At 38.4% G+C, this 23,532-nt stretch overlaps 1 protein-coding gene across 1 annotated transcript in view; it reads left to right on the top strand.

Moving 5' to 3' along the window:
• Positions 1-23,532, top strand: part of LOC131601660 (uncharacterized) — a 52,824-nt gene extending 29,292 nt beyond the window's left edge. Inside the window, exon 3 of the mRNA XM_058873526.1 lies at positions 1-23,532. This exon is cut by the window's left edge and continues 13,716 nt beyond it. Within this exon, the coding sequence (XP_058729509.1) occupies positions 7,184-8,428 (1,245 nt within the window). The 5' untranslated portion in view covers positions 1-7,183 and the 3' untranslated portion in view covers positions 8,429-23,532.

Below are 23,532 nucleotides of genomic sequence, written 5' to 3'. Positions count from 1 at the left end.
ATCCATCTTCCTTCTGTGATCTCTATCAGCAAGAATGTAACACTTACTACCAAACACATGGAAGTATTTGACAGTGGGTTTTCTTCCCTTCCAGATCTCATACAAAGTGGTAGAGGTTCCCTTCCTTAAGGTAACTCTATTATGAACATAACAGGTAGTATTCATGGCTTCATCCCATAAATAAATAGGGAGTTTCTTAGCATGAATCATAGCTCTGGCTGATTCTTGAATGGTTCTATTTTTACTTTCAACAACCCCATTTTGCTGTGGAGTAATAGGAGATGAAAATTCATGGTGTATCCCTTCAGAGGAGCAGAAATCAGCAAACTTTTGATTCTCAAATTCCTTTCCATGATCACTTCTGATTCTCATAACATCATTTTCCTTTTCCCTTTGAATTCTTTGACACAGGTCTTTGAATACATCAAACACATCTGACTTCTCTCTGATGAAGTTTATCCAAGTGTATCTGGAGTAGTCGTCCATAACCACATAAGCATATTTCTTTCCACCAAGACTTTCCATTTGCATAGGTCCCATCAAGTCCATATGAAGCAGTTCTAGAACCCTGGAAGTAGTTAGATGTCTAACCTTTGGATGTGACATCCTGGTTTGTTTTCCTACCTGACATTCACCACATATTTTTCCTTCATCAATTTGTAACTTGGGAATTCCTCTCACAGCTTCCATAGAAATAATCCTTTTCATACCTCTTAGATGAAGGTGACCAAGTCTTTGATGCCACAACTTTGCTTCTTCTTCTTTAGAACATACAGTTGAGTAGCTAGATTCATGAGAAACCTACAAGTAACCGTTATCTTTGGATCTGACTCCCCTCATTACTACTTCCTTTCCTTCATTAGTAACCACACACTCAGCTTTAGTGGAGTTAACTTGGTATCCTTGGTCACAAAGTTGACTAATGCTTATGAGATTAGCAGTCAAGCCTTTGACCAACAAGACACCTTCCAGATTTGGAACTCCTGAGCAGTCTAGTTTTCCAACCCCTTTGATTTCTCCTTTAGCTCCATCACCAAAAGTTACATAGCTAGTAGAATGGTTTTTGATATCTACTAATAGATTCTTGATTCCAGTCATGTGTCTGGAACATCCACTGTCAAAATACCAATCTTCTTTGGTTGATACTCTGAGATATGTATGAGCTATTAAAGCCATATTTTTAGGTGTCCACTGTTGCTTCTTGATGGGCATGATCTGCTTGGGTCTGTAGTATGGAGCTTGGTCTGGGTATCCATATAATCTGAAACAGAAGGGCTTAATGTGTCCAAATCTACCACAGTAATGGCATCTCCATCTTTGAAATTTCCTCTTCATTTTACTTTTGTCATGATGTTGAGTCACATGTTTTGACATCGGGTTCAACATCTTAGATTCTGGTTTAGCATTACTACTAGCTTGAGGATGTTTCTTTGCACCAACAAATCCTATACCAGACATATCTCCTGAACCCTTTCCAATCTGTAAAATCTCTTCCAACATATCAGAACCACTGCTTAACATTTTGACAGATTTTGACATCTGATCAAGTTTGGATGTTAGCATGGTAACTTCACTGTTTAGACCAGATATAGTTTCACGAAGCCCTGTGTTATCAGCCTCCAACTGGACTATGTATTTCTTCTGCTTTTCACCTTGTTGACAGACTTCAGCACTTCTGATACATAGCTTCTTGTAAGATGCTGCCAATTCTTCAAATGTTAGCTCATCTTCACTAGAATCTTCATCAGAGACACAAACACCAGTAAGGGCTGTGACATGTTTGGCAGATTCTTCTTCAAAATCACTCTCAGAATCTTCATCAGACCAGGAGACTGACAGTCCTTTCTTTTGTTTCTTGAGATAAGTGGGACATTCAGCTCTAATATGTCCATATCCTTCACATCCATGACATGAATTCCTTTGCCTTGATTGTACTTTTCTTCAGGTTTTACCTTTCTGCTAGAGTCATAGGATCTGTTAGTGTCAGATGATATGTTCTTGACATTTGGTCTTGACTTTTGATCCATTCTTCTCATAATCTTGTTAAATTGTCTTCCAAGCATGGCTATAGATTCAGATAGATTTTCTTCTCTACCTTCCTCTACTTCTTCTTGAGAGTTGGACACAAAATCTAGACTTTTATTCTTCTTTTCAGTATTGTCACTGATCCCCATCTCAAAGGTTTGAAGAGATCCAATTAATTCTTCTACCTTCATATTGCTGATATCCCGTGCCTCTTCTATAGCTGTGGCTTTCATATCAAATCTCTTCGGCAAGGATCTAAGGATCTTTCTCACTAGCTTTTCATCAGACATTTTTTCTCCTAAAGCTCCTGAGGTATTAGCAATTTCAAGTATATTCATGTGAAACTCATGAATACTTTCATCATCTTTCATCCTTAGATTCTCAAACTTTGTAGTTAGCAACTGAAGTCTTGACATCTTAACTTTGGAAGTGCCTTCATGAGTAGTTCTGAGGGTATCCCAAACATCTTTGGCTAGTTCACAATGGTGTACTAGTCTGAATATATTCCTATCAATTCCATTGAATAGAGCATTTAAAGCTTTAGAGTTGCCAAGAGCCAGCTCCTCCTCATCTTTGCTCCATTCTTCCTCAGGTTTGAGGGATGACTTGCCATCTTTTCCAGTAGTGACAGGATGTTCCCATCCTTTGTTTGCAACTCTCCATGCTTTACTATCCAAGGATTTCAGAAAAGCCACCATACGAGGTTTCCAATAATCATAATTAGATCCATCCAGAATGGGTGGTCTGTTCACAAATCCACCACCTTCCTTGTCCATAGTACCAGAAAGTGCTGTCCCTAGATCTCACCCAGTAAGAAAAACAGGCAGGGTGCCTGCTCTGATGCCAATTGAAATTTTGGAGTCAGATACTTGATGTCGAATAGGATGTCACGACACTACTATCTGAATAATTTTAAACCAATGAACAAGAAAGAAACAAACAAATAACAAACAACAAAAGAGAGTTGTTAACCCAGTTCGGTGCAAACACACCTACATCTGGGGGCTACCAAGCCAGGGAGGAAGTCCACTATAAGTAGTATCAATTTAGAGTAATACAGTTCAATATTACACCTTTCACTTAATATCTATCCAATGCAACTTCAACCTAATACTACTTAGATCAAAGATTCCACTCACTCCCCCTCAATCACAGCAGTGATGAATAACACTCAACGAATATGAATAGAAGACACACTTCAAGGACACAACTTGATCTTGCTTAAAAGCTTCAATCAAGAACAATGATACTCTTGCTTAAAAGCTTCAAGTACCTCTTACAACTCAAACAAAAACACCTAGACCAAGACAATGATCATGATGATTGTTTGGCTCACAAGAAAGCTAGAACTTAAAAACCCTAATAACGAAAACCTCTTAAAACTTCTCTTAGAAAAACTGTACACGGGCTGCAGCTTCTTCCTAATATATATAGCCTTCAAAACGCAGCAGCTGGGCCTTGGATCCAAATTAGTCTTTAACCTAATTAAACTAATTTCCACAAATCAAGGAACCAAAATAAGAGGAATTAAAGACGTCCTTGAAAAGATCAAACAGATCATAATCTAATATTTCCAAGTGAGGCGCAGTCCAATATTTCCAAGTAAGGCGCATAGGATCTTAACAGATCACACAAACAGAATTAGTAACAGAATAAGATGTAACAGCTACGGATGTCATCACATCGGCCTTGACATCAGGTAAAGGCCTGCACAAATAAAGATTTCACTACAGTAAAATGCATGTCATGACATCAGTTTTGACATGATAATATCACAATGAGTTTTACCAAAAATTACAGCCAATCAACAACATATACAAAGATGATGCATTTGGGTTCTTGAGGTCATGTCCCAAGCTATTAGGTCAAATTCTGAGCAAAAGTCAGGAGTATGCTGTCTTCAGTCAAAACCCTAATTTGGTCGATTCAGAGCTTTGGAGCTTGTTAAAATGAATCATTGAGGACCAAATATTGATTGTTGATGAAGATGGTTCATTTGAGATGAAGGGAGAACAAAAACCTAATTGGTTGTTGCTTGTACTGATGAGTGATTTCTTGATTAAACCCTGCTGAGCACAAGTAGAAAACACAAGCTATGCAGTTTGTTAGAGATGCAAATGATGCACATGCAAATGATATGAGGTGGTATCTTAGGTCAAAAATTGGGGTATGACACATAAGACTGACAAGAAAGATGGAAGTATCAACTGTTGCACTCCTTTGATCTGTAAGTGGCTTATTTCGCACTTACCTCAGACTAGGAATTTCTTGAGCAATCCTGATGGTCTCCGATGGTCTCGGAAGATTATGCCTCTTATTGATGGTATTATTCATTGGTACAATCCTGCTTATGACATTGGTGAAATTATCGATAGTTTTGGAGAATTCTCCAATGTACCTCTTCTTGGTATACACGGGGGAATAACCTACAACCCTATTCTTGTGTGGCGTCAATTTAGTTACCCCATGAAGGAGTGACCTGCTAGTATTCTTGTGTCAGGAATCTTTTATCACAATAAGGATGGAGATTCGGATATGAGAAATCGGTTTGTGCGTGCTTGGCACAATATTGATAGGAAGAGAGATTTGGGAAAGAATCAATGTGTTGCTCTTAACGACTACACTAATTGGGTTCAAGCTAGAGCTCATACTCTTCAGATGCCTTATTTACTCGAGGAGCCCTCTCTACCTGTTGCTCCATCATCATCTTCCACTATTCCCATTGAGAGTAGGGAAGAGTATCGAGAGCTCATGGCTAGGGTGAAATTGGAAAGGGATACTTAGGAAAAGAAGTTTTATGCTTCAGAGATCGAGAATAAAGAATTGAAGAAGCAATTGAAAGAAAAAGACGACATGCTTTATCTTCAGGATGGTTGGTTGATAGAAAAGCATGATCAGAGTCGTTTCGTCGTCAGGAAGAGCTACTTCAGCAACATGGCGAGAAGCAGAAGAGACAACAAGAGGATTTATTTTCCTCTGATAGTCAGGAAGATTCAGTTGCATGGAAGGAAGTTGCAGATAAGCTGATGGTCGAGAAGACTCATATGAAGGCCTTTTATGAAGATGAGTTGGAGAAGCTCCGCGGGGAAGTTGCAAAAAGGAGTTGGATCTTCATCAGAAGTGTTTTCTTCTAGCTTTTAGTTTTATTCTGTAATCTTGTATTTTCAACATTTTGTAAGCCTTTCCGTTATTAATGAAAGAAGTTTGTTTTTTAGTTGTATTTTATATATGTTGTATTTTTATGATCTTTACAATTAATGTGGTAAAGTTCTGTGAAAACCAATCAAAAATAAAAAAAAAATCATTTGCATTGTATTTCATGCAAAATTCCGCATTTTGGTCTTGCTTTCGAGAGTATTTCCGAGGTCTTATTCAATGTTCTTCATACAGAATCAAGTTGTCTCACCGGTATAACACTCGAGCTAACTGCAAAAAGAAGATGGAACGTCTTGAACAAGAGAACCGTGAGTTACGTGAAGAGGTTGTTACTTTGAGATCTGGGGTGGAGCGTCTCACTGCTCTAGTCGAGACATTGATGGCTGCTCAGAATCAGAATCAGAATCAGGTTCCTCTTCCTTCCAATGCTCAAACTCAAGGTTAGCCACAAAGTCAGACCACTATGATCTCTGAGATGGTTGCTGCAACAATTCCTACAAATCTTGCTGCTGCTAGTCAACAACGTATGCCTAATGGATATCCCTGGGGTATGCTTGAAAGTTATTTTTCTATTCCTGTGATGACTCGTTCTCTGACTCCTGTCATGGTCACTACACCTCCAATTGTTCATACTGGTCCTTTTGTCCCAGAGCACATTTATGATGTTGCGCCAAGTGAAGGTTTGGGTATTCACGACAGAATGGATGGTTTCCAGGATCTGTTTGAAGAATTGCAGAAAGAGATGAAATCCCTTCGAGGAAAAGAATTGTTTGGAAAGAATGTGCATGATCTTTGTCTTGTTCCCAATGTGAAAGTACCTACTAAGTTAAAGTTGCCGAAATTTGAGAAGTATAAGGGAAATTCTTGTCCTCAGGTACATATGCTGATGAATGTAAGAAAGATGTCCACTCACACTAATAATCAGCGTCTGTTGATCCATTATTTCCAAGACAGTTTGACTGGAGCTGCTTCTAAATGGTATATGGGCCTTGATAGCACCCATATTCGCACTTTTAATGACCTAGCTGAGGCATTTGTTAAGCAATACAAGTACAATGTAGACATGGCTCCTAATCGAGATCAGTTGAGAGTTGTGACGCAGAAAGAAAAGGAATCCTTTAAGGAATATGCTCAGAGATGGCGTGAAGTAGTCGCCTAAGTGATTCCTCTGATGGAAGAGAAAGAGATAACTAAGATTTTCCTGAAGACTCTTGGTCCGTTTTACTATGAGAGGATGATTGCAAGTGCTCCTGTGGACTTCAGTGAAATGGTGGGTATGGGTGTCAGGCTTGAAGAAGCTGTAAGAGAAGGTCGTGTGGCTCAGAATGACAATCCGTCTCGTAATGCAAAGAAGTATGGTTCGTCTTTCCAAAAGAAGAAGGAATCATATGCTAATGCTGTTTCTCATGGAAGGAATAGTCGATCTAGAAGTCAACTTTAACAAGTGGCGTCAGTGACTCCCATTATGAATTCAGCTCCTCTGGCTCCTGCTAATCAACAGCCAGCAAGACAAAATCCGTCTCCTCAAATTAATTTTGATCCCTTTCCTATGACGTACACAGAATTGTACCCTGCTCTGATTCGTAAGAATTTGGTTCAGACAAGGTCACCACCTCCTGTTCTTGAGAAGCTCCCTTGGTGGTACAAAGTTGACACTACTTGTGCTTTCCATCAGAATGCCCCTGGGCATGACTTAGAGAGTTATTGGCCTCTAAAGAATGAAGTTTTGAGATTAATCCGTTCTGGTATGCTCTCATTCCGTGATATTGGTCCTAATGTGCAAAATAATCCTTTGCCTCCTCATGAAGTATCTGCTGTGAATATGGTGTATGGATGTCCTGGGAAGTATCGTATTTATCATGTGCAACACATCAGAGGATTGTTGGTAGATATGCACGCCACTCTGTGTGAATATAGTCATTATGAGCATAATCATGATGCTTGTAGAATTTGTTCAGTCAACTCTTGAGGATGTTATGTTGTGAGAAGGGATTTGCAAGAGATGTTGGATCAAGGGCTCATTGAGATTCTTAGAGACAGAGATGAAGATGATGTCAATGTGATTGAGCCGTATTTTGAAATACCAGAAAGTGTAGAAATTGGTTATTATGGAAAAGCTGCTGTAGAGACACTTGTGATATGTTTGCCTGGAGCTGTACCCTATAATTCTGACAGAGTTATGCCATATAGGTACAATGCTCCTATGCTGGAAGGTGGAAAAGAAGTAGAGATTAAGCATTTATCTTCTGTTGAGAATATAGAAAATGTCAGTAGAATGACTAGAAGTGGGCGAGTCTTCACTCAACCCCACGTAGTTGTGGATATTCAGAAGAATCCCACTCAAGTGCCTGTGACTACTAGTGATGCGACAAAAGTGAATGATGGGTCGTCTTCAGGAAAAGAGATGGATGCGATTTTGAAGCGTATCAAGATGAGTGATTACAAGATTGTGGATCAGTTGCATCGTACTCCCTATAAGATCTCTATAATGGAATTGTTGACAAGTTCTCCTGCTCATAGAGATTCTTTGATGAATGTGCTTGATCAAGCTTTCATGGATCATGATGTGACATTGGATCAGTTTAAAGGGGTTATGAGTAACATTACTGAGTGTAACAATTTGAGCTTCAGTGATGAAGATTTGCCTCAGGAAGGAAGAAATCATAATTTGGCTTTACACATCTCTGTTAGTTGTAAAGAGGATTTGTTGTCAAATGTGTTGATTGATACTGGTTCATCGTTGAATGTTATGCCAAAATCTACTCTTGCTAAACTTTCTTATGGAGACACACCAATGAGATATAGCAATGTGATTGTGAAGGCCTTTGATGGATCAAAGAAGTCAGTAGTGGGGGAAGTTGATTTTCCCATTTGTGTTGGCCTGTCTATCTTCAAGATTACCTTTCAAGTGATGGACATATTTCCTGCGTATAGCTGTTTGTTGGGACGCCCATGGATCCACGAAGTTAGGGCAATTACTTCTACTCTTCACCAGAAATTGAAATTTGTGGAGGATGGAAAGATGGTTGTTATGAATGGAGAACAAGCTTTGTTGATTAGTCATCTATCTTCATACCGTACTGTTGAAGCTAATGAAGCTATCATTGGAACTGTGTTCCAAGCCCTGTCTGATAATGATGAGTTCAATAAAGATGAAGCCTCCATTGCGTCCTTCAAAGATGCAGCAGGTGGTTCAGAAAGGACACTCAGGAGTATGGGGACAAGTAGTGAGTTTTCAAGAGAATAAGAATAGAGATGGTTTGGGATTTTCTTCCTCAAACAAGTCTATGATGAAGCCAGAATCTGCTTTTCGCCCTTATCAGGAGATTTTTTGTAGTGTTAGGTTCCTATATCCGAGCTAAGCATGCCAAACTTTGTGACTCATGGAAAGCTGATCAAGAACTGGATCACCGTGGATGTTCCAGATTGTACTCATGCTTCAAAGTAATTTGTTTTTTATGTTTTTCAAAATCCTTTCACTTTTCCCAAGGTGAAAGTGACATTGTTGGGGCTTTTCCTGTTTGTTTCAAACATTAAAATCATCAATAAAAGTCATTTGTTTCTGCATATATATGCTTTTTATCTTTTTGCTTTTTTTTTTCTAGAAAGTGGTAACACAAAAAACCTTAAAAATATGTTTGTCATAATTTGCATGATTACATGTTTGCATATGTTCTTTCCTTTTCCTGAAATAATAATCACTTGTGCAGATTAATCAATGAAACCGTTGAAAGTAATGACCCTACACCCTCTCCCAACTTCGAGTGTCTTGTGTATGAGGCGGAAGAAGAAAGTGAAGAATGTGTTCTTGACGAGATTTCCTGATTGCTTGAGCACGAGGAAGACACCATTCAGCCATATAAAGAGCCGTTAGAAGTCATCAACTTGGGTTCTGAAAAGGATAAGAAGGAAGTCAAGATTGGGGAACTACTTGGTCAAGATGTTAAGAAGAGGATGGTAGAGCTTCTTAAAGAGTATGTTGACATTTTTGCTTGGTCCTATCAAGATATGCCTGGGTTGGACACAGATATTGTGGAGCATCGTTTGCCGTTGAAACCTGAATGCGGTCCTCTTAAGAAAAAGCTAAGGAGAAGTCATCCTGATATGGCGGAGAAGATTAAGAATGAGGTTTTGAAGCAGATAGATGCATGCTTCCTTGTCACTTCCGTATATCCTCAATGGATTCCCAATATTGTGCCTGTTCTGAAGGACGGGAAAGTTCATATGTGCGTGGATTATAGAGATTTGAATAAGGCCAGTCCAAAAGATGATTTTCCTCTACCTCACATTGATATGTTGGTAGATAATACGACAAAGTTTGAGATTTTCTCCTTTATGGATGGTTTCTCAGGATATAACCAGATTAAGATGGCACCTGAGGACATGGAAAAGACAATTTTCATCACACCATGGGGAACATTCTGTTACAGAGTAATGCCTTTTGGGTTGAAGAATGCTAGCGCGACATACCAAAGGGTCATGACCACTCTTTTCCATGATATGATGCACAAATAAATTGAGGTTTATGTGGATGACATGAATGCCAAGTCTCGATCAGAGGAGGGGCACGTGGAGGATCTTTTAAAGTTGTTTCAGCGTTTGAGGAAGTATCGTCTCCTCTTGAATCCAAACAAATACACTTTTGGTGTCCGTTCCGGAAAAGTGTTGGGTTTCATTGTCAGTCAGAAAGGAATTGAAGTAGATCCTGATAATGTTAAAGCAATTCAAGAGATTCCAGCACCAAAAACTAAGAAACAAGTAAGAGGTTTCTTCGGACGTTTGAATTATATCTCTAGGTTCATCACCAATATGACAACTACCTGTGCCAATTTTCAAGTTGTTAAAGAAAAATCAAGGATGTGAGTGGAATGAAGATTGCCAAAAAGCTTTTGACAATATCAAAGAATATCTGCTTGAACTCCTGTTTTTCTCCCTCTAGTTGAAGGAAGGCCTCTGATTATGTACCTCACAGTGCTTGAGAATTCAATGAGATGTGTGTTGGGTCAACATGACGAGTCTGGTCGAAAAGAGTATGTAATATACTATCTTAGAAAAAAGTTTAGCGAGTGCGAAACAAGATACTCGCTGCTTGAGAAAACTTGTTGCGCTTTGGCGTGGGCTGCTCGCCGACTGAGACAGTATATGTTGGTTCACACCACCCTATTGATTTCCAAAATGGATCATATTAAGTACATATTTTAAAATCCTGCATTAACTGGAAGGATTGCTCGCTGGAAAATGTTATCTGAATATGATATTGAATACCGCGCTCAAAAAGCCGTGAAAGGAAGTGTGTTAGCAGAGTACCTTGCTCACCAACCAATTAAGGATTATCAGTCTATCAGAATGGATTTCCCGGATGAGGATGTGATGTATTTGAGAGCTCGAGATTGTGATGAACCTTTTCCAGAAGAAGGACTAGAACCTGGATCCCAATGGGGCTTAATTTTTTATGGAGCTTCTAATGTTCATGGGCATGGTATTGGTGATGTTATTATCACTCTGCAAGGTTCACATATTCCCTTTACTGTAAGGATATGCTTTGATTATACAAATAATATTGCTGAATATGAAGCTTGCATTATGGGACTTGAAGAAGCTATTGATTTGAGAATTATGATTCTTGATGTTTATGGAGATTCTGCGCTTGTGATTAATCAGATTAAAGGAGAATGGGAAACGCATCATCCTGGCTTGATCCCTTACAAAGATTATGCCAGAAGGTTGTTGACATTTTTCAACAAAGTTGAATTCCACCACATCCCTCGAGATGAGAATTAGATGGCTGAAGCTTTGGCCACACTGTCTTCCATGTACAAGGTGAATTTCCATAATGAGGAACCTCATATTACAATCAGGCGTCTTGATATACCTTCTCATGTGTTCGCAGTTGAGGAAGTAAAAGATGAAAAACCTTGGTATTATGATATTAAGCATTTTCTTCAGACCCAAGAGTACCCACTTGGGGAATCCAATAAGGATAAGAAGACTCTGAGGAGATTTCATGATAGTTTCTTCATCAATGCAAATGTTTTGTATAAGAGAAATTATGACATGGTTTTGCTCAGATGCGTGGATAGACACGAAGCAGACATGTTGATGCATGAAATTCATGGAGGTTCTTTCTCTACCCATGTCAATGGACATTCAATGGCTAAGAAGATGCTTCGAGCAGATTACTATTGGTTGACAATGGAATCTGATTGCTATAAGTTTGTAAAGAAATGTCACAAGTGTCAAGTGTATGCAGATATGATTCATGTGCCTCTGACACTTCTCAATGTTATTTCTTCTCCATGGCCTTTCTCTATGTGGGGCATTGATATGGTTGGGATGATTGAACCCAAGGATTCGAACGGACATCGATTCATTCTGGTAGCAATTGATTATTTTACCAAGTGGGTAGAAGCTGCTTCATATGCTAATGTGACTAGGCAGGTTGTGGTCAGATTTATCAAGAACAACATCATCAGCAGATATGGTGTGCCTAGCAAGATAATTACCGATAATGGTTCAAATCTGAATATCAGTATGATGAGGGAACTATGTGAGTATTTTAAGATTGAACATCACAATTCTTCTCCCTATCGGCCAAAGATGAATGGAGTGGTAGAAGCGTCTAACAAGAATATCAAGAAGATTGTTCTGAAGATGGTTGTTACGTACAAGGACTAGCATGAGATGCTCCCTTTTGCTTTACATGGGTACCGTATATCCGTTCGTACTTCGATAGGGGAAACTCCCTTTTCTATGGTTTATGGTTGTTGCACCCCAAAATTTGCCCATCTAATTATTCTTAATTGGCTTACATATCTCATTCATTTGCATTTTTGGGTCATCAATAAAATCACGCATTCGTTAATAATTTGAAGTAAGATTGAGGATCTTGGGTGTAAGGACTCCTTTATGGCTCTTAATAACTATTCATATGCTGAATAAAAGTCATTCTCTGACTCTATTTATCTGATTCTATCTATCACCAATTTAAGGGGTTCATACAATTGTTTGAGGCACATGAAATGAACCCTAGTTTGTGCGGTAAGGCTATAATGAGTCCATTTATCTTTTGGTGCTTCAAACCAAAGTCTCATATATATCCAGTTTGCTTCAAATACAAAATATCATGGATTTTAGATTTGATCAAGACATTAAGTATTGAATTTGAATTTAATTATTATGGAGCACAAGCTTGATTCAAAGGTCTTCATTCAAGATTTATACTAATATGATTCAAGAAAATTCTATCCAACTCCTTTTCATCCCATTCAAAACTCCATACAAGTTTCACATACAAGATTTGCTCATAGTTGGCCTCTTAAGATTCATCATTATCACATACAAGATTTGCTCATAGTTGGCCTCTTAAGATTCATCATTATCATTACAAGCTTCACCCACCTCAAAGTTCAAACAAAATAACGATACATGTTCATACAATGCCATGGTCCAAGTCATATTACAAAAAAAATACACATCTAGAAATCTAAACCTCATGCTACTACATTGCTTCTATACATGAAATCATTTGTTCCTAAATCTTCAAATCACTGCTCCAAACTTCACTTTATAATCTATGACCATTCTTAAAAGTGTGTTGCCAACATCAATTTCTAACCTCACTTCACAACAGTACTTCAGTTAACCTGCAATCAAATCAGAACATACGTCATTATCAAAAAAAATATATCAAAGTCACAATACACATACATGTTCACATCATTCTGCAGAAGAACAAATTCAAGTGATGCAATCCATTCATAATGTTAAACCAAATACTACTAACCAAGATCAGTTCAAGGCAAAGCATGAAGGAAACCAAATGTATATTTAATTCTGTCCAAAACCAATCAGCCAGCATAACCACAAAACAGAGCCACAGCAGAAAAGAATTATAACTACCTCTAACCTATTTCCATTTTAACCTATAACAGATTTTCAACCAACCCCCTCACTATTCCTAACCTCCATTCTATTTCTAAATCAGTCCCTACCACTCTAAACCTTCCTAACCAATTATGCTGACTGATTCTTAACAGAATTATAACAACCTATAACCGATTCAGTTACAAACTCTAACAGAATTACTAACCACCCTAACCAACTTTGTAACTGATTCTAACCACTTGCTAACCGAAACTTCCAGAGGATAACACATAACTAACAGTTTAACAGAAAAACAGGATTAACCAACCTCTATATAACAGGTTCCCCACCATTCTCATGAGCTCTCGACCATTTGTTCACCCTCCACCATTCTTCCAATTTCTCAGCTTCTTCACCATTTTCAATCACCTTCAAATCGCCACCATCTTCATCACTTCAAAGCTCTTCAACCTCCATCTTGCTACCTTCACCTTCATACTGCAACTTCATACCTCACGCTCCATCTCCTTCATCAATCTTCATCAACTTCAAATCAAATCATCCTCACGCATCAATCTTCCTCTCAATAACACCGCATAACGCCGTCCATCACACAGAAGCATAGCGAGAAAAGAAGAATCAAAAAAGAGAAAAAGAAGGAGTTCACGAAGAGAAGAAGTTAAAGAACTCAGAAATCACCTGAAGAATTCATCAATTGCGCACACTGAAGAGCTTTTGATTCTCCCCTCTGGTTTTCCTCAATAACTATCATCGAGCTTCATACTCTCCAGGTAAACACTATAACTTTCCGATTCTTGCATTCTTTCTCATCTACGAGGTGCTAGAGCTTGTTCTGTTGACCAAAATCCCTATGGTGGTAGCTTCTAATTGGATCGAAATTGTTGTGTAAACCGGTTGATATCACTTAGGTTTTTGTTCGTTCCGTTTTGAGGATTAGAGAGTGAGAACGAGAGATTAATGTGGAATCACGTTAGGCTAAACTCGAAATTAGGAAGGAGAGGTCGTTGGTGGTGCGTTCATCACGGCGGCGCCTTGTAGTAGGTTCAGAGCTAATCAAAGTGAGGAAGTGATGCGATGCCTTGTAGTAGGTTTTCGTCCATCATGGAATCACACATAAAAGACACAAACCAATCTCTTTTCTCTCTTGCCTCCGAGGCATTCTTTCCCTTGCCTTCAGGGCATTCTTTTCTCCTAACCGGACACGTTATTTCCGCTCCATTCCCAGCTTAAGACTCCAGAGGTCGAGCAGCGGAGTGCGAATGTAACTTCGTCCACTAAAAAACACAAAAACAAACAAAAACTAAAGAGCCGAACTACGGCGCTCTGATTCCTGAAAAGGATACGTAGGCATTAGGTCGCGGGGCCTAAGCGAGCACAATTATTTATAAACCTTATTTTCCCCGTGTTTCTTTTTCTTTCATTTGCATGCATTCCCTTAGCATTAAGCTTTAGATTTATACACCCTTAGAATAGAACAAACATAAGTGGATCCTGTGGAGTACCACAGACGTGAGGGGTGCTAGCACCTTCCCCTTGCGTAACCGACTTCTTACCTGATCTCTGGTCGAAAGACCTTCTCTTATCCTTTCTTCATTCCAGGTTTTCTGATATTCCTTTCCCTCTTTGGGATAAATATATTAGTGGCGACTCTGTTTATATTTCGCGAGCGTGCGACAATGGTATGGAAGCAGTGCTCCTCGTTGAGGTTGAGATTCCATCATTGAGAGTTTTAATGGAAACCAGGTTATCTGAGGCTGAATGGTGTCAGAGCAGGTTTGATCAATTGAATTTGATAGAAGAAAAGAGAATGACGGCTTTATACCATGGTCATATGTGTTAGTGCATTTATTGACTGATTGGCATCTATGTTTGGCTAAAACATAATAGTAGTAAAACATAATACAAGTGTAATCTTGCAAATATAAAAAGAACAAAACAGGTACAAGCAAGATGTTATATGGAATGTCATGAAATCAACTCATGACATTGCGCCTGCAGAACTGGAAGGAAGATTCAGTTTGTTACTCAACAGATACAGGATATTCGTAGAATATTTTGTAATTCTATGTGGCGCAAATTTAAAGGTCAAAAGAATATCGAAGAATCAGATCAGAAGATTGAAGATTTAAGAATAATCAGATCAGAAGATTGAAGACTCAGCAGTTTCTAATTTAGGAGATAAATTAGGAAACTCATGATTAAAAAGACCTTGATTGTAGCAGAAGATTTCTGCAGATTTGTAACAGCAAGGAGTGCTGCGATTTGTAAGCTCAAGTACAATTGGGAATAGGTTATAAATAGAAATCTTTGTAACCTAGTTTTATATAGAAAACCTTGTTTATAAAAGATGTAGTCATTAGGGTTTCTATAGGTAGAACGCCCAGGTTGTGGGATGGCTGCCATGTCCTTCTCGAAACCTGTAGGTAAGAGAAGTGATTGTTCTCACTCGAAACCTGTAGGTAAGAGACTAGTATTTTATTCTTGATTGAAGCTGTGAGGCAAGATCAAGTTATTGTTCATTGTTAATTGTGTAAATAGTTGTTGCAGGGTTGTAACAGTTAGGTATCACTTGGGAGTGAGCAGAGGTTCTCTTGTCTTGGATGGATATCTGAGATAAAGGTTGCATTGGGTAGTGACTAGGTAAACCAGAGGTTGTTTATCTGTAAACCTGAAGTTGTTTACATAAAATAGTACTACTGATAGTGAAATCTTCTTCCTGGCTTGGTAGCCACCAGAGTAGGTAGTTAGACCGAACTGGGTTAACAATTAATTGTGTTATTTGTCTTCTGCATTGTATTGTTTGTTCATTCTTGGATGTTATGACATCGTTTATAACATTAGGTCTAGAAGTGTTAGCTGTTCCTTTACAGAATCTTATAAACTTTACAATCTGGTTATGTTAACTAAACATATGTGATCCCAGGTATCATTGACTCCTGTTTAGGGGTAATTAAAAGTTGGGGAATCTTATAAACTTTACAATCTGGTTATGTTAACTAAGGTTATGCTCAACAAAGTTCAAGAAGTGGCAGTTCTGTATGTTGAGATTGTGGCAACCTCTCTGTGCGTGCTTCTAGTATCAAAAGGTCATCAGTTGATCAATTCTGGAGGAGATAAGTTAGTAGACAAGGGTATGTTGAAGAAAGAGATGAACCTTGTGAAAAAAACTAGTAGTACAAATGTCAGACACAATGTTATGACATCTTACTTCTGGTGTAAGTTTTTAATGTAAAGGAGCAACTTTGCTATAGTGAGTGTGTTCAGCAGGATAGTTGAACAGAGGGTGCGGCTCTTGAAGATATGAAGATGCGTCTTATATTTTCCATTCATCATTTCAAGCTTATTCCTTGAAGAAGCTCGGACTATCTCAGATAGGGGGAGTAACTTCTTTTGTCAAGAAAAGTTTCTTGGTTAAAAATACTTTAACATCGTGAAGAAAATGTGACATTTTTGTCAGTTATTTGTCAATGGTTAAATCTAACCATGTGCAACTGGAAACCACAATCCCTTCTCTACACTAATGAGGTAGCTGTATGTCTAACAGTCTCAAGGTGTTCAGAACAACAGAAGTCTATGTCTATGTCTAGTGAGTAAATGGGGAGTCTGTTACTTGGTCCGTAGGATGCTTTGTCTTAATCTTTTAAAGAATCTTGAGCTATGTTCTTAAAAGGAAGAAAAGTGACAATGTCTGACAGGATGTCATGACATGTCTAAAGACATTGAATCTTCTAAGTCGAACAAGGAAATATGTCTTGAAGTTTATCTACACATCAGTGGTCGGTGTAAAGTACAATCAATGACTATGCATGCACTGGTATTTCAAGATAACTCCTATTAGAAAAACAGTCAAAAACTGTTGTGGAAAGAGTAATTACTTTTGGAACTGTTTCCTAATTAACCGTTTGACCGTTGAACAAGACCAAAGACCATCGATATTTCCTATAATCTCCAATGGCTATATAATGGCATCTCCATGGATTACAGAAATCAAACTCTCTCAAGATGTCGTTCGTATGTGTTCTTATGAGTCGTGTCTGGGTTTGGTATTGTGATGGGTTGCTGTACCAAAACCTCTTCAGAAAAAGAAAAACACGGGCTAGGGATGTTGATGGTCTCTACCATGGATTTTTCTTCAATAACAACAACGATGTTCCACCATATACAACCTTCAGTATAGGAACTATTATCGTTGTGATATGTGATCTGAGTTATGAACACAATTGTGATTTGTGTTATGAGTTACTAGGACCGGTGGACAGTTTTCACTCAAGTCGTCTCTCAGGGTCTAAGCTATGATTTGGTTTCTGGTTCAAGATAAAGGAAGGGGTCTCTTATGCCACCATTGGTCTTCCAAGATGTCATACCCCAAAATTTGACCTCCTCTTTTCATCTCCAATGTGTCATACCCCAAATTTGTCCTACCCTTAATTATCTGGTTTACATTCATGTTTCATATAGGTCACTCAACTCATGCATTCATATCATGGTTACCAATCGAAGACTTGAAAGAAAAGAGCCTTTATGGCAAAGAACTCCTGATTAAATATGAGGATCTGAGGTCTGGTCTCGTGGCACTATCCTTCTGAGGGCACTCTTGAATCAGTGGTTTTCTCACCTTCAAGTCAAGGCATTGGTTGGGAAATACAAGCTTGATGCTTATCTGATTATTCTGAATTAGGGTTTCTTTGACCAAAGTCAACCAGTTGACTTTCTGGTCAACGTTTAATCAAGAACGGATCTTGTGAGTGAGAAGCTTTCATATTGACCATATAGGACACATTCGTTTGACTGAATCTGACTGGAGAAAATTTAATCGGGAATTTCATCAATAATCAGAGAAAATCAGAACAGTTGACTTTTGGGTCAAAATCAGAAGAATTATTCAAATATTGACTTTTGGTGGAAAACCGGTCAAATAAAGTCAAAGAAATGAGAAGAATCAAGAAATAATCAAAACTGCCAAATTTGGAAAGTTAGTTGAAATGGGAACTTGCCAAAAGAGGAAAGTTCTATACTTAAAGAATTTTTGAGTGAATTTCCAATTGGCTGGGCAGCTGACTTCAGGTTCGATTATCATGTTGAAAACGACAGAATTTTAAGACAAGCTCAACATCAAAAGTGTTCAAATCATAGCCCTCTACAATTCTCTAGTTGGGAGTTTTTCCAGTTGGAGCTTGATTCGAGAGTTATGTTGGTTTGAAGTTAGAAGAAATGCATTTGTTCAAGTCATTCAACTAGGCAGATTTTTGGTCATACGTGAAGCATTTTGACAAACATGTGGTGTGCCATATCTCAAGCCAATTTTAGAGTTCTATAAAAATTCCATGGAAGCAAACTTGGTATGCTCCCATTCTTTGCCATGTCCTCTATGTAACAAAACAAGAATTGAGTCGATTGAGCAAGTATTGAACAAATTGGAGATATTCAAAGTCGTGACCTCACCAAGATACGCGTGAGCAAGAGTTTGGGCCAGAGTCTTAGTCATACGCCAGGCATTTCATCAAGCACGTAACGTGCCATTTTCAAACTCGTTGGCTGGAAGTTACAAGCGTTCATTTAAATCAAACTCAATGGCAATATAATCTCTCCCATGCCCCCTACACAACAAGACAATGATCATGGAAATTGACCAAGTATAGAATGAGGTACATGAGTCTAAAGTCATGCCATCGCCAAGCCACGTTTCGATTGGGACGTAAGCCAAACTCCTGTCACACACGCATGAGGCATTGGCAGCATTAATGTTCTAAGTTCAGGGCCATATTTCTCATACTTATAAACCTCATCTCATCAAGTTCCAAACATCAAAGTCAGTCCATCTCATGTCCTCTTCGTAACAAGCTCGAGAATGAGTCATATCATGAGCCATGGCAAGAGATGTATAGCTTCAAAGTCTGCTTCAGAGGTGATTCTCAAAGGTAGGGTGGCAACATGATTTTATGCATGGCATGGCATGTATGGAGCCCAGCATGTCATCAATGCATTTTACTACAAGTAGCCATGCATACCATATATTTGAAAAAGCTATGAACAAAATTACCATGGGAAGAAACTCTTGCTCATTAAGTTTGGAGGAGAGATCTAATGCAACGCACCACACCATAACCTACCTACACACTCACCATATAAAGCCAAAAACTCTTCACAAATCGGGAAACACACGCTCATTTCCTCCACCTTTCTCACAGCCATATCTCTTCTCCTCTCTCCTATTCTCTCACTCCTCATACACCCCCCGAGAGTTGGTTACAAACTATAACAAACTCTTAACCACCACCACCACCATATCAACAAAACGCTTCCATCATTCATCTTTACTTTCCACCTTCGCCTTCCCTCTTCCACCACCGTCATCACCGTAACCACCTTCACCATCATCAAACCAACTCCAAACGATCACTATCAACCGCCATAATCAAAGAAAGCAAAACGAAACGGTTCGCATCGACTAGAATCATCGCTACTCACGTCAAGAACAACAGAGCGTAGAGGAGCTTTCTGGAAACGTTAATTTCTCTCAGGTGTGATCTCTGGATCTTTCTAAACCCTTAGCTTCCATGTTAGGTTCGTATAGTGTTTGTTAGCTGCGTTGCTTGTTCAGATTTCGATTGCAATTGATTTACAGTATACGCGCTTGTTTCCTTGTATATATTCAGTGTATCTTGATCCTGTGAGTTGTGCTAATCGTTTAGGATAGTTTAAGATCGTTTCGTGAAAGCCGGTGAGTTGTAGCATAATCTTGTGGCTTCTGTTCATGTTGTTAGAGTGCGATTGAGATAAAACCGAGCACAGATTTGAACTCAGTGGCAAATTCCGAGTCAAATGATACCGGTCATGAGATTTTCTGCATTTTTGTTGAACTCCGGTAGTGTTTCTCGCCGGAGAAGACGACTGAAAGTCATCTCCGGCCGCCACGCGATTTCCATGCATTCTGACTCATATTTGCCCACGTGGCACCTTTCTTCTGGCTGAGGCTCCCATTTAGTTGCAACGTTTGTTTTATTCTTATGATAGGGATGGCACTGTGGCGTGTTATGATTGGCTGAGCATATCATTTTGTCATCTTGTGACTTAAATAATAAGGGTCCAATTGATATAAGGTTAATACTATGTGTCATGCTTTTTTTTTTTCAGACTATAGTCTAATTAATAAACGTGACATACCCATATGAAATGAACAAATTAAAATCAAACAAAGGGGAGGATTGGGTTATTGATGTCTGGACCACGCAGCCATTCGCATATGGGCCTCGTACTTTTTCTTTCTACACTCCCCAGTATTTAGGCCCATTGCGCCAATAATCAGGATACAGCTCATTTTTGAATTTACTTTCTTACCCCCCTGGCTGACAGATTTTGAGAATGTTTAGAAATTGTTTTTTTCTCTAAATTTTGACTTGTAATTCAGTTTCCACTGAAATAAAAAATAAATAAAAATAGATTTTAAGTAGGATTTTGTGTGTACATAATTGTGATATTTTTGTAGATTTTTTAGAAATTAGTTGTGCATTTTTAATAAGTCATTTACTTGGGTACGTTCGTGTTTCTTTCGGTTTTGCTATGTTTTGCAAAGTAATTTCGTTTAACACCTTAGGATCAGAATTTAACTACCAATTTTTGTATGATTTCTGTAGACTAACCCATGATGTTGTGTATAAAATATGAACTCCTAATTCTTTGTTTTGATTGGTATTTGGTTAGCGTTGTTTGACTCGATTAACACGCGTTTCTAATAGACAATTGTGACGTTTGTGCTCTCAAATTGAAATGCATTCATGCAATAATGTCGGTTCCTTTTTGTACATATGATTAGGGATGTTTAGAGGTCCTAAGACCTGGAATTGAAAATTTTAGATCATGTTTTCCCATTTTACTCGATTTTTCTTTCTCACATGTAAATAACTTGTTTTTGGTCGACGATTGCACCGTAACTTGTACAAATGACCCGTAATTTTGTGTGAAACTCTTCGGCATGATTTTGTGGTTGTTTAGGCATCTAGTAGAGGCTATTTGCTACTGACTTGTACCATTTGATTACATGTTTCTAACTTCATTCACAATTTGAAATCGTTTAGCTAGTATTAACCTAGTGTTGTCTAGTTTTGGTTAGAGTTTCGTATTGCTTCATGCTAATTGACTAATATAGATTAATATAGGATATTAGAACTAGATGATTGAGTTTGCTACTGAATTGAGGCCTAGCTCATTGTGTTCACTTGCTTTTGTTTTGATTAATTGATGTTTGTCCGCTAATTGATAAGTAACGACGCATGCGGTACTTTGGTAACTTCTTGTGGATATTTTTGTATGATACCGTGATGCTTTTGTATTTGATTTGGGACACTCAATCCCTTGTTTTGCTACTGACTTGGGGCTTCCCTCTCTTGTTTCCATGCTTAGCCTCTCATTTCTTGCTTTGATGTTGCTTACTCCTTACTATTGCTTGCCATGTTCCCTTAGACTCTTCCTTCTTTGTTAAGAGGAATCGAGATAGGATAGTTATCCTCGACCTTAGGGCCATTTGTAGATTAGAATAACATAGGTTAGAATGTTAGATCTAGTTCCCTATTGCATTCTTTTTCTTTTTAACTCTTTAAAACATTAATAAACGGAAGATGCGAATCACATTAAACAAGTGATTGAGAAATGAGTGGGATTCATTCCCTAATCTATTTCTCAATCGCTCAGTGGCATAGAAACGAGTGGGATTCATTCCCTAATCTGTTTCTCGGTCACTACTTAATGGGAGAGAAACGAGTGGGATTCATTCCCTAATCTGTTTCTCAAACATTAATTAATGGGAGAGAAATGAGTGAGATTCATTCTCTAATCTGTTTCTCGAACATTACATAATGGGATAGAAGTGAGTGGGATTCATTCCCTAATCTGCTTCTCGATCATTATACATTTTATGTGATTCGAATCGTGAAGTAAATTCCCTTAAAAAATACACAACCAAAAACACTTAAAACACCTAACAATGGTTCAGACTAAGGCAAAGTAGAGAAAGTGGTGAGTGGCCCGGCATTGGGAACTGTTCACCACTCATCTACCCTAAAAGACACAAACCAATCATTTCTTTTTCTTTTGCCTCGTTGGCACCTAATGGCAATGTCATTTCTGTTCGTACGCATCGTAGGTCTTCCCTTATGCAAGAACGTGAACGTTGACTCCGCCCAATTAAAAAACACAAAAACAAACAGAAAATCTTTAGCCGAGCTACGGTAACTCTGATTCCTGAAAAGGATACGTAGGCAGCGGGGTAGGGCCCGTGCGAGTACAATTCTTTATTTTCCCTACATTTTGCATTCATTCGCATTTAGACTTAGACATAGATATACACCCATTAGATAGAAACAAACATAGGTGGATACCATCGAGTACGATGGGCGCGAGGGGTGCTAATACCTTCCCCTTGCGTAACCGACTCCCGTACCTAGATTCTCTGGTCGCAAGACCCTGTTCCTTCCTTTGTTAGGTTTCCTGATATTCCTTTCCCTTATGGGATAAATATATTGGTGGCGACTCTGTTCATTTTTCGCGAGCGTGCGACACAATGACTCAAGGTTCGAGGGTTTTCTCAAGTCACTCTCTCCTATTCAAAACTAGGGTTTGCTATTTATCTAAGGAGTTTGAATATTTAAGGCCTCAAATGGATCTCAAGGTGTCTCATATGTCTCAAGGTATCTCCATGTCAATTATCAAGCTTTAATCCCAAGGATTTCTCACTCAATGGCTCAGACGATCAATAGTCGACTATGTTGACCTAAAAGTCAACTATAGTCAAAATACAGACAAACTTTAAGACTTTTGGTCGACATCAAGTATGTGAGGTTACATTCATCATTTGATCAAAGATTGACCATGATCCATTAATAAAAACTCAGAAATGAACAAATTCAAAAGGTTCAAATTAGGGTTTTTTATAGGAAAAGTCAACTCAACTTTGACTGGTCATAACTTCCACATGGAGTATCATAAATTTCTCACTCAAAGCTTATTTTAGAGGAAATTGGATTATCTACAATTTTGTCTCTCACAAGCCAAGTCCAGAAATGCTTCATTTGAGAGATATGGTGCAGAAGATTATAGGTCCTCCAAAAAGGTCCACAAAGACACCTTTTAGGTCAAAGCTCATAACTTGAGCATGGAAGATCCAATCGAGAAGAAACCAAAAAGGTCGTTTAGGGGATTCTTTGAGCTTTCTAAAAAATCCTAGAATGCATTCATATGATTAAAATTGAAGGAGATACAAAGCTTAGAAGTTGGTCGAATTTCGGAGAAACGCATGAAGAAGATATTGACTAAAATTGAAAATTCTCCAAATGGGCCCATATTTCTTGGATCCAAACATGATTCTAATCTTGTTAGAAGACTCCTGGCCCAATCCCATGCCATTTTATTATTTATTTTATTTATCTTGATTTAATTCATTTTAAATTCAATTTAATTAAAATAAATATTGGG

The sequence above is a fragment of the Vicia villosa genome, linkage group LG5 (genome assembly GCF_029867415.1).
Source record: "Vicia villosa cultivar HV-30 ecotype Madison, WI linkage group LG5, Vvil1.0, whole genome shotgun sequence".
Classification (NCBI taxonomy): domain Eukaryota; kingdom Viridiplantae; phylum Streptophyta; class Magnoliopsida; order Fabales; family Fabaceae; genus Vicia; species Vicia villosa.
Note: the sequence above shows the minus strand (reverse complement) of the source record. Positions and strands in the feature narration are given on the sequence as shown.